This window comes from Galeopterus variegatus, unplaced genomic scaffold, assembly GCF_000696425.1.
Source record: "Galeopterus variegatus unplaced genomic scaffold, G_variegatus-3.0.2 Scaffold447, whole genome shotgun sequence".
In the NCBI taxonomy this organism is placed as follows: domain Eukaryota; kingdom Metazoa; phylum Chordata; class Mammalia; order Dermoptera; family Cynocephalidae; genus Galeopterus; species Galeopterus variegatus.
In genome coordinates, this window is record NW_007726558.1 from 141,200 (window position 1) to 158,754 (window position 17,555).

A 17,555-nucleotide genomic window follows, 5' to 3' on the forward strand; every position below is an offset into this window, starting at 1 on the left:
TCCAGACAAATACAAGACCATGCACCTAACTCTTGCCACAGAAGATGGTGGCAAAGACAGGATAGAGAGGAGACCTCAGAGTGAAAGATTACTAGAGTCAGCGAGACCTTGATGATGGGGAAGGAGCGATTCGTAGACTGGCCTCAAGCTTGGGCCTGCTGAAGGATGCTCCTGGGAAACTGGCACTCCACCCAATGTCACAGTCAGCACTTAGGAATGTCTTGGGATTGTTTTGTATTTGACTTGACCCTGCCTGGCACCTAACCAGCAGTCTCCAGATCAGTCAGATGGGAAGCATGACAGGAGGATATAAAAAGTCAATGAGAATAGGAGAGAGTGAGGCTCATGACTAGCAGTCTCCTCACTCTGCATAAACACCATCTTCTTCAGTCAAATGCCTCTGTGGGATCTCAGAGGGCCTAGGAGCTACCATTTCCCTTTGAAAGTATTCTGGGTCATGCCGTGCTTTGTGAATCCTAGAACACTATTGAACTGAGCCCTGGGCTCCAGGAAAGCAAAGACCATTAAGAAATCTCTCACTCTTGTGTTCTGAAAATTGGCTAAACTGCAAAGAACCACTCTTCCCTCATATATGTAAGACCCATCTCCATCCTTTGTCATGACTTCCATGAGACTAGCAGATGACTCCCTTATTTACCTGACTCTATAACAACCCAAGTTTCCTTCTTTTTCTTTGAGATATATCTCATTAATGAAGGTTCTCCCTATAGCAATAGTCTGAATACAATCAGTTCCTTAATTGTCCAGTGCATAGTTTTTGTGCTTTTGGTCTTATCATCTGAGTTGCATAGGAAGCACTGTCAAATCAGAAGAGATGTTTAGCCTGCCCTAGGATAAAAAAACTTATGCTGTACAGGAAGCTCTTAGAGAATCATCAGTGCCCTTGCTGCCCATGATATGTTTCTATTTATCAGAGTCCTGGTGCTGCCTTGCCTGATATTAGACAGCAACAGTATAGTGTTTCTAGTCTTAATTTCAGTTATTTTTCAAATGTTAACTTGATGCAACTTTACTTCTTTAATTTGATAAGCATCTTCGAAACCAGTGGTTTCAATTGGGGATTCACATTACTTATGGATGGAATTTTATTAATATATAGATGTTTGGGGCCTACTCCAGATTACTGAATCTCTTTACTTTATATTATCGATATATTCTTGGTATATTCTAAGTACATGCTTGGTATATTCACGTATGCTATGGCAGAATTATTATGTTATCATCTCAAGATTTCTTTCTTTAATAAAGATAATGTTCATCCATTTTTATAAATTAGATATAATATCCTCTCTTTGAAAACAAGGTTAATTATGATGTTTATAGATATTTTTATAGAAACTTATTGGGTTGACTTTTATCTTATTTTGCATGCATGCCAAAGAAACAACCACATGTCTTTTTGAGTTCCACTGTTATTCTTGTAATTAAATTCCATCAGATCTTCCACTTTTGAAAATGATCAGGAATAAGTTAGCCACAGCCATTATAAGTCTTTTCTTATCTATAGATAGTTTTTATGTTTTAATCTGATTTTGCAATCAGTTAAGGCTAAAGTACCTCATTTTTAACAAAGAAGATTTTCTCAAAACCCCATTAAAAAGGACTATGACAGGTACTTTTGTGTACGGGCTTCTGAGGGCACCCTTAAAATAACTTTTAGACCATACCAGTATAATGAGTAAGGACTTTGAGAACTCTAATCAATAATCAGCCGGTTTCATGAGCCTGCTAAAGCAAGATCAAGAAGAACAAAAATTAATTACATAAGACTGAACAAACTGACAAAGGATGATTGTGGGTTTTGTTTAGAATATTGCTAATGTTTTAATGTTCTATATTTTGGATATATAAAGAACCCATTTCTCTTATTTTGTAAGCTATCTAGAACTCAAAACAATTTAATAGATCATGCTTTGTAAACTGAAATTAAACTTTCATAAATGATTTTTATTCTCTCTTCCAAATTCCCTCTAGGATTTAGAAACTCGTATTAAATATTTGTACTTCCATGGCAACAAAATTATTCGAATAGGGTTAATAAGAATCTGTCCTCTTTGTTACCAGGATATGGTTGGAATCACTGGACATACAACTAAACCCTTGCCTGGAATGATATATCTTAAAATGATGTTCATTGAATCAGATATGACCAGAGACTTTTAAGGAACTAAGGTTGACTTTATGGAGCCAATTTCTTGGGAAAACTGGCCTGGTACCTGGCTTACAGGTTTTCTGGCCTTATAATATAAGTAAGGAAAGTATCTTCCTGGCAGGTCCAGAAAACGTATGATAGTTTGGGGACACTAAAAAGAGCAAAATTCAACCAAATTTACAGGTACTGCAGATGCAATGTGGTGGGAAATTTTTTACTTGTCCTCTCAGCCTCGAGAGGTTTGTAAAAAGTCCAGTGTGAGATTCCTTATGAAAACATCCAGCAAAGCAACCTTAAGAAGACCCATATGATAAATTACCATCCTTACTACAACTATGTAAAAAATAAGGCCAAGTGTAATGAGACCAGCCTTATTTTAATTTTTGATCAAGAATAATTTTTCTTTGAGATTAACTTTAATCAAAAGAGAGAAATTTTGAGTTTCACTGGAAAACAATGCATTGTCTGTAGCACACTCGTTTGGGTAATCAGAGTTTTCCCCTATTCTTTGTCTTTGAGCAATTTTTCATCTCTTGTTGATTGTAAGTAACTGATGAGCATGCCAACTCTTTCTTGTCTGGTGGAGATTTAATTGACTTTCTCTGCTTCCCTGTCAAAAACTCAGTTTGGGTAACTACCTGTAAATCAGACTAGATCCTGTTACCTTGCCCAAATTGTAAACTTACAAATTTTCATTTCTCTCCATTTTCTTCAATACCTGCTGTAATCCTCCAAACTAATACTTCCAATTTTCCCCTTCCCATCTGACTTAAGAGTCATGGAGAACTAAAGCCTGATTGCCCAGATCCCTTATAGGGACTCTATATTTCCTTGTATAGACTCTTCCTCAAGATCTGAAAAAGCCTTGTGAATAGAATCTCAATGACTAGATATAAACCTCCAAGGGCTTGTCATCACAGTAGAACATGCCTTGGGCCAGAATTCTCCCCAGAAAAGTCATTGCCTGGACTAAGAAAGTCTAGCAAAATGCTTAGTTTATGTATGCCCTTATATGAGATATTGCAAAGACTGTGGACAATGTGCCCAACAGCACTGAAATCCCAGTGCAAGAGCTTCAAGAAACTCCTTGAGTGGTGCTGCATAACCTAAAAATTTTCCCCCACTGACCTCATGGAAACCACCAGACCTTCAGGATTCAACCCCTAGCTCTTTACTTTTGATACAACTTTTTTATATTAATATTCCTCTTTTTCATTTTAGCCATCCCTCTTTTAAGATGCCTGATCTCTCCAGGACCCTAAAACAACTGAACTTTGCTACCACCTCTCAACAGATGGTTCAACTAGTTTTACAGGAACAATATCAACAAAAGTCCTCAAGAGATGATTTCTTAGACCCTGCCTCATCCCAATCAAGAGGTTTATGATCTGCTATGAGTTGTTCAGCAATTAATAATATTCACATTGAACAAAAGTCAGGATGGTGGGGACTGACAATGTTGAACTTTTTCTGAGCCATCATCTCACAGAAGCATTAATGGCTGGCTGATGGAACTTTCTATCTGCAAATCTGACATTAAATCAATCTGTTTGGTCCACCAAGGAGTTTCTTCAAATATATTAGGAAGACTGGAGTGGAAATGTGATTTACTGTCTGAGATTTAAAAACAATGTTTTTTTCCCCAGGCATAATAAACAAACAACCTGTTAAAACCCAATGGGTGTCACCTTCTGGGAAAGATGTAGCAAGCCAGATGAACAGAAGAGAAGGACTATGCCATCAGGGTTTACCTGATAGACATCCTGTTCTCATGATGACAAGACTGCAGCTCTGAGTTGTTAAAATATACCCCAACAGACAGACAAAGTGGGCTCCCCTGTGACTAAAAAGAGACGTGCTAAAACTACCAAACAGAACCAAATGGCCATAGCAGAATGTGGGGTTAGCCATGTATTCCCACACTTATACTATATGTATGCTACTGTCATGAGGCTTTTCTTTCCCGTAATTAAGCAGAAACCAGTTTCTGGAAAATAATGTCAAAACAGCTAGAGCCTGAAATTTCTCAGCTGACCTTCAACAAGCTACCTGGTGCAATCCGACTGACCCCTTATTGTGTGGTTCCCCTACAGCTCCAGTTGGACAGAGAATAGGCTTCAAAAACACTCTTTCTAATAAGCAGCCACATCCTCTAAAACAGCTTTGGCCAGTTTATAGAGACTTCACACAAAGTGTCTTTTGTGCCCTATTGTTACCTTTTGATGTCAGGAGCCAAATTCCACCTCATTTTAATATTAAATCTAAAATGAGCATGGGGCTTATGTTACATGTTTACCCGCTGCACACGCACATGACTTCCCTCATAAACATTCACAGAAGGCCCCCAAACCTGCTAACTATGTATGTAAAGATGACTCTGCAAGACATAAATATCATTTTCTCCCTCCTGAGGAGAGAGCACCTTTGGATTTCCCCAAAAGCTATATTCATAATCTGCACACTGTTTTTTCTCTGGAAATAAAGTTTCTCCATTTCATATCTCATGATCTTTTGTTAACAGGGTTAAAATATGAGGCTCTCCAATGAAACCCACCAAATAATTCCTACGGTTTTTAAGGTTAAGGAAATCTGCCTGGGTTTTCCTTCCTGATCTCTTGCCATCTTTGTATTGCTCCCTTTTAGCTTCAGGACACAACACACTTTTTCATTAATTATTACAAGCCCTTCACTATCTAATCCAGCTGTTGCAATCCACTGGCTATATCACGCCAACATGTATGTTTTCTTTGGTCTGCACATTGTTTTGAATTTGACTTAATTTCTAACACTTAAAAAGAGATATTATACATAAAATACCTGGATATTTCCTTCTGGTGAAAAATCAGATACTCTGGCAACATTGGCTCATATATTTTCAAATGACAACACTCAGTGGAGCCCATTCCAAGATGCTGCTTTTAGATGGAGCATACCTTTTGCCGTTTGCCATGAGCCCTACCCTCTCACTAAGTCATAGAGACAGACAATCAATTGTCATCCTATATCCAGCTTAGTTTGCTTATTTTCATCAGCTAGTGAGACTCTATGTAGCCCTTAAACATGTCTGCTCTTATCTCTGAATCCTCTCTAGTCTTTCCAGTCAGCTTCAATTAATTCCACTTTCAAGAAAGATAATCTTACTCCCCTCACCTGTGCCTTTGTATATATGTTTTCTCTGTCTGCCTTTTCTGAAATTTCACCCATTCTTTAGAAATTCAACTCAGATCAGGACCAGGACAGGGCACCTAGGCTGCAAAATTTAAGGAGCTATATTCACTCTCAGGTGCCAACTTGCACTTGCACAAAGCTAAGAGTAAGTGCCTCCTTAAATCTGAGCCCTAGCTGCCTGACTTGTCTCACCCTAGCCATGGAACTGACTCAGATACTCTGAGAAGCTTTCCTTGTTTATTCTCCCCCTGCCCCCAACACACACCCAATCTAGATTAAGGGATACTGTGTGCTTATGTTGCCACTGTGTTTACTCATCTACCTCCTTCAAGAGACTATGAGCTACCTGAGGGCAGGGAAACAGCAAATTTTTTCTTAAACAGCCAGAAGGTAAATATTTTAGGTTTTGAGGGCCATTTAGTCTCTGTCACTACTACTCAATGCTGCTGTTGTAGCACAAAAACACCCATAGATAATAATTTAATGAATAAATGGGGCTGTGTTCCAATAAAACTTTATTTACAAAAACAGGTGGTGTGCTGGATTTGGCCCAAGGACCATAGTATATTGACTTCTGCTTTAACTTCATAACAATACGAGGATAAAGTTCTTTTTACTTCCACTGTTCAATATCCTCTTTGTAACACCCCTGAGAGAGAGATATTGACCCCATTTTACAGAGGAGAAGACTAAGACTCAAAGAGGGGAAATATCTTGTCCAAGATCACACAGCTAATAGACCAAACTGTTAAATCCAGTTCCCAAGGGAAAGGCCAAACCTTCAATTTCCTGAAAAGGCTCACATATTGAAATGCTAGGGAAATTTGTTCCTTAGAAGAATCTTACTCCAAATCATTCTGGAAAATAAACAAATCTCTTTTTAATTTATCCTTTATGAAAATGTCTATTTTTGTGTATTAGATGCTTTAAAGAAAAGTTCCCCTGAAGACTGAGTCAAAGGCCTCAGTGGAGGTTTAAGGAATATCTTACTATTGCTTTTGTGTGAAGGGGAAAATGGGGCTAGCAGGGAATATTTGCTTATCCTTCCTAAGCAGCCTCCCAGGGGCATGGCACTGAAACACAGGAATGAAGATGTCCAGGTGCTTTGTATCCACAAACCAAGGAAGCCGCATGATCTCGGGCCTTCCTCCAGAGGCACATGGTCACATGTAGATTAAGACTTACCGATGTTAATCTCATCATCAGTCAGAGTGTCTCCAATGAAATCAAACTGAAATGTCTGCAGCGTCTGAGAAAATTTCTGAACAGCAGAAGAGTAATCTGCAAAGGAAGAAGAACAGGAGAAATGGTCAACACTGTTACCCTTTAACCAATTTCCTCATCTCTGTTAGAGCAGACAGAAGAAAAGCGAAAGGAAGTGCTCCCAGAAAGCGAAAGGAAGTGCTCCCAGCAGACTTCTAAAGCACAGGCAACAAAGTGAAAATAGACAAATGGGATTACATCAAACTAAAAATCTTCTGCACAGCAAAGGAAACAATCAACAGAGTGAAGTGACAACCTGCAGAATGGGAGAAAATATTTGCAAACTATTCATCTGACAAGGCATAAATATCCAGAATATGCAAGGAACTCAAGTAACTCAAGAGCAAAAAAACCAAATAATCCAATTAAAAAATGGGCAAAGGACCTGAACAGACATTTCTCAAAAGAAGACATACAAAACCACATTGAGATATCATCTCACACAAGTTAGAATGGCTATAATCAAAAATACAGAAAATAACAAATGCTGGAGAGGATGCAGAGAAAGGGGAACCCTTCTACACTGTAGATGAGAATGTAAATTAGTACGGCCATTATGGAAAACAGTATGGAGGTTTCTCAAAAAACCAAACGTAGAACTACCATATGATCCAGCAATCCCACTACCAGGTATTTATCCAAAGGAAAGGAAATCAGTATACAGAAGAGATACCTATGCCCCATGTTTATTGCAGCACTATTCACAAAAGCCAAGATATGGACTCAGCCTAAGTATCCATCAACATATGAATGGTTAAAGAAAATGTGGTATATACACACAATGCAATACTACTCAGTCATAAAGAAGAATGAAATCATGTCATTTGCGGCAACATGGATGAGTCTGAAGGACATTATGTTAAGTGAAATAAGTCAGGCACAGAAAGATACATATTACATGTTCTCACTCATATGTGGGAGCTGAAAAAAAAGTAACCTCATATAAGTGGAGAGTAGAATTGTGGTTACCAGAAGGGAACGGTAGAGGGTGGGGGGATAGAGAGAAATTGGTTAACAGATATAGAATTACAGCTAGATAGGAAGAACGATTTCTAATATTCTATAATAATGCTAAGCATGTATAATAATAATTTACTGAATATTTTCAAATGGCTAGAAGAGGTCAAATGTTTTCATCACAAAGAAATGATAAATGTTTGCAACAATAATATGCTAATTAGCCTGATTTGATCATCACACAGTATACATGTATCAAAATATTACTCTGTACCCCATAAATATATATGATTATTACATGTCAATTAAAAACGAAATTTTTTAAAAAATGAAATTACACAAAAGATCAGATCTTCAGTAGAAGAAAGTTTGAGCAACTTAAATCACAAGTTAAAGAAGGTGGAGGACAGCTTAGTAAAAGTCCTTCTTAAAGTTATGGGACAGGTTTTTACCCTCAATCCTTCTTTTCTCTGAGCTGGTCTACCCAAAGCCTGGAAGACCTTAAACTCCTTAGTTGTTGGGCCGGCCGGGTGGTGCACTGGAGAGTGCGCCGCTTGGGAGCGCGGCGGCGCTCCCGCCGAGGGTTCGGATCCCATGTGGTGACCGGTTCCTGCTCACTGGCTGAGCGTGGCGCGGGCGCAACACCGAGGGTTGTGATCCCGTTGCCGGTCCCCGGTATGGGCACGACACCGAGGGTTGCGATCCCGTTACCAGTCAGTAAAAAAGACAAAAAGGGGGGGAAAAAAAAAAACTCCTTAGTTGTACTCTCTTCAGAAGGTCGCCTGAAGCATTTATTGAGCCCCCATTATGGGCAATGGACTAGATGCTTTCTCACTTCTCACGATACAAATTTCCACAATTATTCTACAAAAAAAAAAAAAAATTAGCTAACTTGATAGATGTGAAGCTCAGGGTCCCAAAGCTAGTTGGCAGAACTGGAACTAGAAGCCAGGTGGTCTGTCTGCCTCTCCAGAGCCCTTTCCGTGACAACACAGGTGCCACCTGGACATTTTACATGTTAACCGGATGGCAGTCTGGGTTAGGATACTGGCAGGAAAACAGATTTAACTTATTCGGAGAGTATTTACCAAGGGACCTAAGCTAAGGAATCAATGAATGAAAAAAATCAGGGTGACATGGCCAGAAAAATGCTTTTATTTTTGGTCAATGATATTGAATTTTAGTATATAAAAATTTAATAATGGCATAAAATTACATCACATTTAGCTATACTCTTCAGAGGTTATCTTTATAGATATTTTTAAAATATGACCTTCACCAAGAGGTCCACCCAAACTCTCAACCCTTGCTAATTCAAGAGTGGTTATCAGGCCAACAACAGCATAATCACCTGAGAACTTGAATAAATGAACGACGCCAAGCCCACCCCTAGACCCATCATCAGGTTGTAGGGATACCTGTACTCCCATGTTTACTGCAGCACTATTTACAATGGCTAAGAGTTGGAACGAGCCCCAAAGTCCATCATCAGATGAGTGGATACAGAAAATGTGGCATATCTACACAATGGAATACTACTCTGCTATAAAAAAAAAAAAAAAAAAAGAATGAAATACTGCCATTTGCAACAACATGGATGAACCTAGAGAGAATTATATTAAGTGAAATGAGTCAGGCACAGAAAAAGAAATATCACATGTTCTCACTTATTTGTGGGAGCTAAAAATACCCTAGACCTACTAAATCAGAAATTGTATTTTTATACAAACCCTAGGGGTTTTATATGCTCTTTAAGGTTTTAGGAGCACTGTTCTCACCAACTAAGCTAATTCATTAGACCATATTCTAATAACGTTCAAGCTTGTTGGTTATTTTTGGTTCCCTTTTATTTCTTCTCCCTAGTTCCATCACCTTCCTCATCTTCCACCTTCACATGTATCAGATACATGGGTTTATGGAGCCTGGTTATTTGCTTTCGGATTAAGATAAATGAAGACAAAGCAAGCAACAGCACCTATTCCTTTCAACAAAAAAAACTATCACAGTTAAGGACAAACACAAAATGTGTTCAAGCATTTGACTGGAACAGATTACATGCTAAGAATTTTATTATTATTTTGTCTATGTCCCACTTCCAGAAATACTTATTTTCAGAATATAGAGTCTTGACTCTTTGAACATATCACTGAAAATAATAACAACAACAACAACAACAATAAAGGTTTTACAGAGCTTGGCAACTGCAGGCCAGGTTACAATGGCTTCTCGCAATTTCTACACTTTAGATTCACATTTTCCACTTCAAATCTGGGGTACATAAATGTGAGAAAAGCATGCACCCCCTTCAAATCCTTCCATATCTCAACAGCAAAGAGAACACAAATCTGGCTCCATGTCTGGAAAACAACAGATTTTCTCTGGCCTCTTTGACCAACAGCAATAAAAGGCAGTCCCAGAATTCCTCATCTCCTCTCTGTTACACGCAGGTAAAGTAAATAAAAAATAATTATTACATTGCTCTTCCACACACACCAGTATTTCCTAAATTTTACTTGAGCCAAACAAGGTACAGTTATTGATCTCTTCTAGAATTGTCTGAACATTTCAGAAACCACAAATACTATGATTTTCAACACTGATATTATTTTGTAAGTAAAGGCATGGAGTAAGGAAAGAGTTGCATTCAATCCCCTTTTCATTATTGGTACCAACCTCCTCTCTTCCCCAGACTTCTGGCCTTCAAAACACTACCTTACATCCCCACAGGGCTTCAAAGTTTCTGAAGAACTTTCCACAAATATTTTCATTTTCTCCACCCAACTACCCAAAAGTAGATATTACAACCTTCACTGTGTAAACCAACAACAACAAAAAATGAAACAATGCAGACAAATCACATTCAAAAATATGAACAAGCAACAAGAACATACATTGGGGAAAATACTGCCTCTTCAGTAAATGGCGCTGGGAAATTTGGACATCCGTATGTAGAAGAATGAAACTCTCTTCTTACCATGTTCCAAAATCTCTCTTACCATGTTCCAAAATCTCTCTTACCATGTTCCAAAATCTCTTACCATGTTCCAAAATCAACTCAAAATGGATTAAAGACCTAATATAAGAACTGAAACCATAAAATTACTAAAAGAAAACATAGTGGGAGCACTCCAAGAGGTAGGACTGGACAAAGAATTTCTGAATAAGACCATGAAAGCACAAGCAACAAAATTAAAAATAAAGAAATGGGACTATATGAAACTAAAAAGTTTCTGCACAGCAAAGGAAACAACAGAGCAGAAAGATAACCTATAGAATGGGAGAAAATATTTGGAAACTATACATCTGACAAGGGATTAATATCCAGAATATATAAGGAATTTTAAAAACTACACAAAACAAAAACAAATAATCCAGTTAAAAAATGGGCAAAGGAGCTGAATAGACATTTTATAAAGGAAGATATACCAACGGCCAACAGGTACATGAAAAAATGCTCAACATGAATAAGCATCAGGGAAATGAAAATCAAAACCACATTGAGATATCATCTTACCCCAGTTAGACTAGCCACTATTAAAAAGACTGAGAATAACAAATACTGGTGAGGATGCAGGGAAAAGGGAACTCTTCTGCACTATTAGTGGGACTGTAAATTAGTAGCCATTATGGAAAATAGTATGAAAGTTCCTCAAACAACTACAGATAGATCTACCACATGCTCCAGCAATCCCACTACTGAGCATATATCCAAAGAAAGGGAAATCATCATGTTGAAGGGATACCTGCATGTTCATCACAGCTCTATTACATTGAATGGATACCTCCCATGTTCATCACAGCTCTATTTAAAATAGCTAAACTATGGAACCAACCTAAATGTCCACTGACAGATAACTAAATAAAGAAAATTAGTATATATTCACAATGGAATACTACTCAGCCATAAAAAAGAATGAAATTCTGCGATTTACAGCAACATGTATGAGCTTGGAGAAAATTATATTAAGTGAAATAAGCCAGACACAGAAAGAAATACCACATGTCCTCACTCATAACTGGATGGAAGGAAAGAAAAGAAAAGACAAGACCACAATAATACACTGAATTTTCAGAAGGAGAGAACAAACCTAAGGATACTAGGGATGGGGGGAGAGGGAGAGAGGGGGGTTGGGGAGTGGTTGGTTGGGTAAGGGGCATAAAGAATAATTACAATCTGAAACAATGAATATGCTAATAAAAAAAGAAAAAATATGAACAAGCATAAATTAACAGATCTTCATTGAAAGGAGGTCCCATATACATTTGGCTTCTGTACTTAGGAAAGTGCCAGGAAGGACTCATACATTTTAGACAAATAAGTGAGATGGGTGATATCTGGACTCCAAAGAATCCACAAATAACCTAGAAATGTTTGTCATGTATGACATATTTATTTCCTTATCATCCTAAAATTCACTACATCACTCCAAACCATGAGGACTCATCATTTTATCCTCTCCAGTACTTCTGCATTCCTGTCCCCCATGCCAAGATCTCATAATTTTCCAAGCTATTGCTGAGGGTTCTTTCTCCATCATCTTCTTATATCTGCACGTGTGTTCTATGTTTTCTTCCTCACCTTTCCTTTACTCATTCTAAAACATAGTTGCATAGCACCATTCAGGCACTTTGAAGCTTTCTGGGAATGAGATTGACTATAAACAGTTAATTAATTAATGTTGTGCAGAAAGCAATCTGCATTTCATCACTATACGTTTCTAGAGTTTAATAACAATGGAATCATAAAGAATAAACTCTGTTCTAACTCATTTAGGTCTGTACAATGTATTGAAAATTCATCCATGTTGTCACATGTACCAGTAACTCATCCTTTTTCATTGCTAAGTAATATTATATTGTGTAAATATACCACAATGTGTTTATTCACTCATCTATTCATGGACATTTGTGTTTTTCCTAGCTTTTCACTACTGTGAATAAAACTGCTATAAACATACACAAATAATTACAGAATTAGTCCAGAAAGTTAAAAAACAAGCAAATAATACTGAACACAACAACCCTGGAGAGAGGGAAGAAATCTAATTTCCAGAGTTGCCACATTATATGACTTTTAAATGTTCACTTTGCAACATAAATTATAAGACACTGAAGACACACGAAACAACAGCCCATACCAAAAAGAAAAATGTAATCAATACAAACTGTCCCTGAGGAAGCCCAGACATTGGACTTACTAGACAAAGATTTTCAATTACCTAATTTAAATGTGCTCAAAAAATTAAAAGAAACCATATCTAAAGAACTAAAACAAAGAATTAGGACAATGTCTCACCAAAGAGAAAATATCAATACAAAGAAATAATTTTAAAAGACCGAACTAAAAATTCTGCACTCAAAAAGTAAAGTACTTGAAAAATTCACTGCAGGGGCTCAGGAGTAGACTTAAGCAGGCAGAAGAATGAATCAGTGACCTTAAAGACAGGTCAACTGAGATAATCCAGTCTATGAAATAGAAAAGAAAAAGGGAAAGGAAAAATGAAGAGCCCCAGAGGCAGTACCAAGCATAACACCATCCATATAATAGGAAGTCCAGAAGAAGGGGAGAGAAAGAAAGAGGTAGAAAGAATATTTGAAAAAATAATGGTTATAAACTTGCTGTATTTCATGGGAAACATTAATCTGAACTCACAACAAATTCGACAACTTGAAGGAAGATAAACTCAAAGATATACACACCAAGAAACACAGTCAAACTGGTAAAAGACAAAAACAGAGAGAGAATCTGGAAAAAGAAAAAGAAGAAAAACATGACTCACTACGGACAAGTTATCTTTAATAAGATTAAAAGCTGACTCTCCATTAGAAATCATGAAGGCCCCAAAACACTTAAGTGACATGTTCAAAGAACAAGGGAAAAAAAACACACCAAAAAATGCTATCACCCCCACTCGTTGGACTCAGAAAGGAGTGCCGGCCTGTGTGCCCCAGCCTGCCAGAGGTGAGCACAGCAGAACTGCATGGCAGAGGTGACCCCCACCCACTCCTTCGACCTGGAGGGGAGCACCAGCTGGCATGCCCCAGCCCACCAGAGGTGAGCCCAGCAGAACTACATGGCAGAGGTGACCCCCCCCCCATTCCTTAGACCCAGAGGGGAGTGCCAGCCCACCCACCCCAGCCCACCAGAGGTGAGTCCAGCAAGACTGTGCAGCAGAGGCAACCCCTCCCTCCTCCTTGGACTAAGTGGGGAGGGCCACGTGGGCCCGGCAGAATAATGTACAGCTGGGGCTCATTCAATGACCACAGATTCTGGAACAGGACTTAAGGTGGTTGAACATATCCACCACCAAACCTACTGTAAAGCAAAGACAATTGACCACAACAGTAGAACACAGAGCCACTCCACAGCAAACATCAGTGTAACAGAAGAAGCAAACCCTCTATCAAATAACCAAACATCAATTTTAAAAAATACTAGAACTAAAACTAAACAAGAAAAAATGACACCACCAAAAGAATATAGTAATGCTCCAAAGTCAGACTCCATGGAACAGGAATCTTGATATGGCTGAAAAAGAATTCTGAGCACTAATCTTAAGACAACTTGAAGAAATAAAGGAAGACTCAATGACAGAACACAATGAAACAAGAAAAAATATTAGGAATATGAAGGAGGAAATCTACAAAGAGATTAATACCTTAAAAAAGACCATAGCAGAATTCTAGAAATGAAAGATTCACTCAATGAAATAGAAAAACACAACTGAGAGGTTCAGCAGCAGGGAACAACAAGCAGAAGAAAGAATTTAAGAGCTTGCAGATGATCTTTTTGAAATAACTCAGGCAAAAAACAAAAAGGAAAAAAGAATTTAAAATAATGAGGAAAATCTAAGAGAGACAGCAGACAACCTCAAGCGTTCTAACATCCGAATCACGGGTATTCCTGAAAGGTAGGAGAAAGAAAAAGGTATTGAAAACCCATTCAAGGAAATAGTATCAGAAATCTTACCAGGTGTACGTAGAGGTACAGACCTACAGATCCAGGAAGCTCAAAGGTCTACAAACAGATTCAACCCAAAAATATCCTCCCCAAGACACATTATAGTTAAATTTGCACAGCTCAAAGGCAAAGAGATAATTCTAAAAGCAGAAAGAGAAAATCATCAGGTCACTTATAGGGGAACCCCATCAAATTAACAGCAGACTTCTCAATTGAAACCCTACAGGCCAGAAGAAAGTGGAATGATATATTCAAAATACTAAAAGAAAAATATTGTCTCAAAAGAATTCTTTATCCAAAAAGGCTCACCTTCAGAAATGAGGGAGGAAGAGCATATTTCCTAGACAAACAAAAGTTGTGGGAGCTCACCACATGATCAGATCTGCAAGAAATTCTCAAGGAAGTCCTTCATCTGGAATCTGAATAATGGTCACCAATATCACAAATACACAAGAAAGAGCAAAACCCACAGTTAAAACAAGAATACCAGCAAGAAAGAGAAAGAAGCAAAGTGATCCCACCTTAAATTTCCAACTAACATTGAAGAAGAGACAAAAAAGGGTAAATCATGAAAAAAAAATATTTAAACCATCTAAACAAGAAGCAATTAAATGACAGGAATTAAGCAACACTTGTCAATAACTATGCTAAATGTGAATGGTCTAAACTCCCCATTCACAAGACACAGACTGACTGATTAAATTAAAAAGCTGGACACAAGTACATGCAATCTTCAAGAGACCCACCTTACCTGTACAGACACAAATAGACTAAAAGTGAAGGAATGGAAAAATATATACCATGCAAATGTAAACCAAAAACGAGCAGGAGTAGCTATTATTATATCAGACAAAATAGAATTTAAACCAAAAAACATAAAAAGAGACAAAGAAGGCCACTAAATAATGATAAAGGGAGCTATCCAGCAACAAGACATAGCAAACATAAACATGTATGCACCCAATACTGGAGAACCCAGATATATAAAGCAAATGCTCTTAGACCTAAAGAAAGAAATAGGACCTAATACATTAAGAGAGCATGATCTGAACACACCTCTCTCAGTATGGGACAGATCTTCCAGGCAACAAGTCAACAAAGAGACACAGGATTTCATTGGCGCTTTAGACCAAATGGACTTCGCAGATATATACACAACATTTCACCCAACAGCTAAAGAATATATTTTCTTCTCATCAGCTCATGGAACATTCTCCAAGATACACCATATATTAGGTCACAAATCTAGCCTCAGCAAATTTAAGAAAACTGAAATCATTCAGACAGTATCTTTTCAGACTGCAATGAACTAAAATTGGAAATAAATGTTAAGCAAAACTCTGGAAACTATACAAATACATGGAAAATAAATAATAGGCTCCTGAATGACCTGTGGGTCCAAGAAGAAATTAAACAAGAAATCAAAAAATTTCTAAAAAGTAATGAAAATAAAGATACATCATACCAAAACCTACAGGATACTGCAACAGCAGTACTAAGAAGCAAATTTATTGTACTAAACGTTTACATCAAATGAATGGAAAGACTTCAAATAAACGACCTAACACTAAACATCAAAGAACCTGAAAAACACAAACGATCCAAACCTAAAGGTAGCAGACAGACAGAAATAATTAAAATCAGAGCAGAACTAAATGAAATAGAGACCCAAAAAACAATAGAAAAGATCAACAAAGCAAAACTTGGGTTTTTTAGAGGATAAATAAAATAGACAAACCATTAGCTATGTTAACAAAGAAAAGAAGAGAGAATAGCCAAATAACAAAAATCAGAAATGCAAAGGGAGACATTACAACCAATAGCACAGAAATATAAAGAATCATTAGAGACTATTACAAACAACTCTATCACAACGAATATGAAAATCTGGAAGACATAGATAAGTTTCTAGACACATACAAACTATCAACACTGAACTAAGAAGAGATAGAAAACCTGAACAGACCAATAACAAGCAAGGAGATTGAAGCAGTAATTAGAAATCTTCCAACAAGGAAAAGTCTGGGTCCAGACAGTTTTACAGCTGAATCATATCAAACTTTTAAAGAGGAGTTGATACCAATTCTCCTCAAACTATTCCAAACAATTGAAACAGACGCTACCTCCCAAACTCATTCTATAAGGCCAACATAACTCTGATACCAAAACCAGATAAAGACAACAAAAAAAGAAAATTACAGGCCAACATCCTTGATGAACCTAGATGCTAAAATCCTTAACAAAGTATTAGCAATAAGAATACAGCAACATACTTAAAAAATGATACACTATGATCAAGAGGGATTCATACCAGTGACGCAAGGATTGTTCAATATAAGAAAGTCAATAAATGTGATACATCACATCAACAAACTCAAAGACAGAGACCATATGATTATCTCAATAGATGCTGAAAAATCATTTGACAAAATTCAACATCCCTTCATGATAAAGATACTCAACAAATTAGGTATAGAAGGAAAATATCTCAACACAATAAAAGAAATTTATGACAGGCACACCGCCAGTATCATCCTAAATGGGGAAAAACTGAGGGCCTTTCTCTTAAGAACAGGAAAAAGACAAGGTTGCCCACTCTCACCTGGAGGTACTAGCCAGAGCAATCAGGCAAGAGAAAGAAATAAAGGGAGTCCAGATTGGAAAAGATGAAGTCAAACTGCCTCTATTTGCAGATGACATGATACTATATATAGAAAAACCTAAAGAATCTACAAAAAAACCAAAAAAACCCAAAAAACTCCTAGAGCTGGTTAATTTCAGTTATGTTGCAGGATACAAAATAAATGGCCAAAAATAAGTTGCATTTATATACTCAAACAATGAACTAACAGAAAGAGAAATAAAGAAAGTAAGCCCATTTACAATTGTCAAAAAATAAAAATAAAAAACCTTGGGATCAGTTTAATCAAGGTGGTGAAAGACCTCTACTATGACAACTACAAACCACTTCTAAAACAAATTAAAGGGCCGGCCTGGTGGCGCACTCGGTAGAGTGCGGCGCTCCCGCCGAGG

The 17,555-nt window shown here is 37.5% G+C and overlaps 1 protein-coding gene across 1 annotated transcript in view; it reads right to left on the reverse strand.

Annotated features, from left to right (window-relative positions):
• OPHN1 (oligophrenin 1) overlaps positions 1-17,555 on the reverse strand; it is a gene marked incomplete at its 3' end in the record, with an annotated part of 273,469 nt that overhangs the window by 107,615 nt on the left and 148,299 nt on the right. Inside the window, exon 3 of the mRNA XM_008568858.1 lies at positions 6,527-6,622. Within this exon, the coding sequence (XP_008567080.1) occupies positions 6,527-6,622 (96 nt within the window). The remainder of the gene's footprint in view (positions 1-6,526; positions 6,623-17,555) is intronic.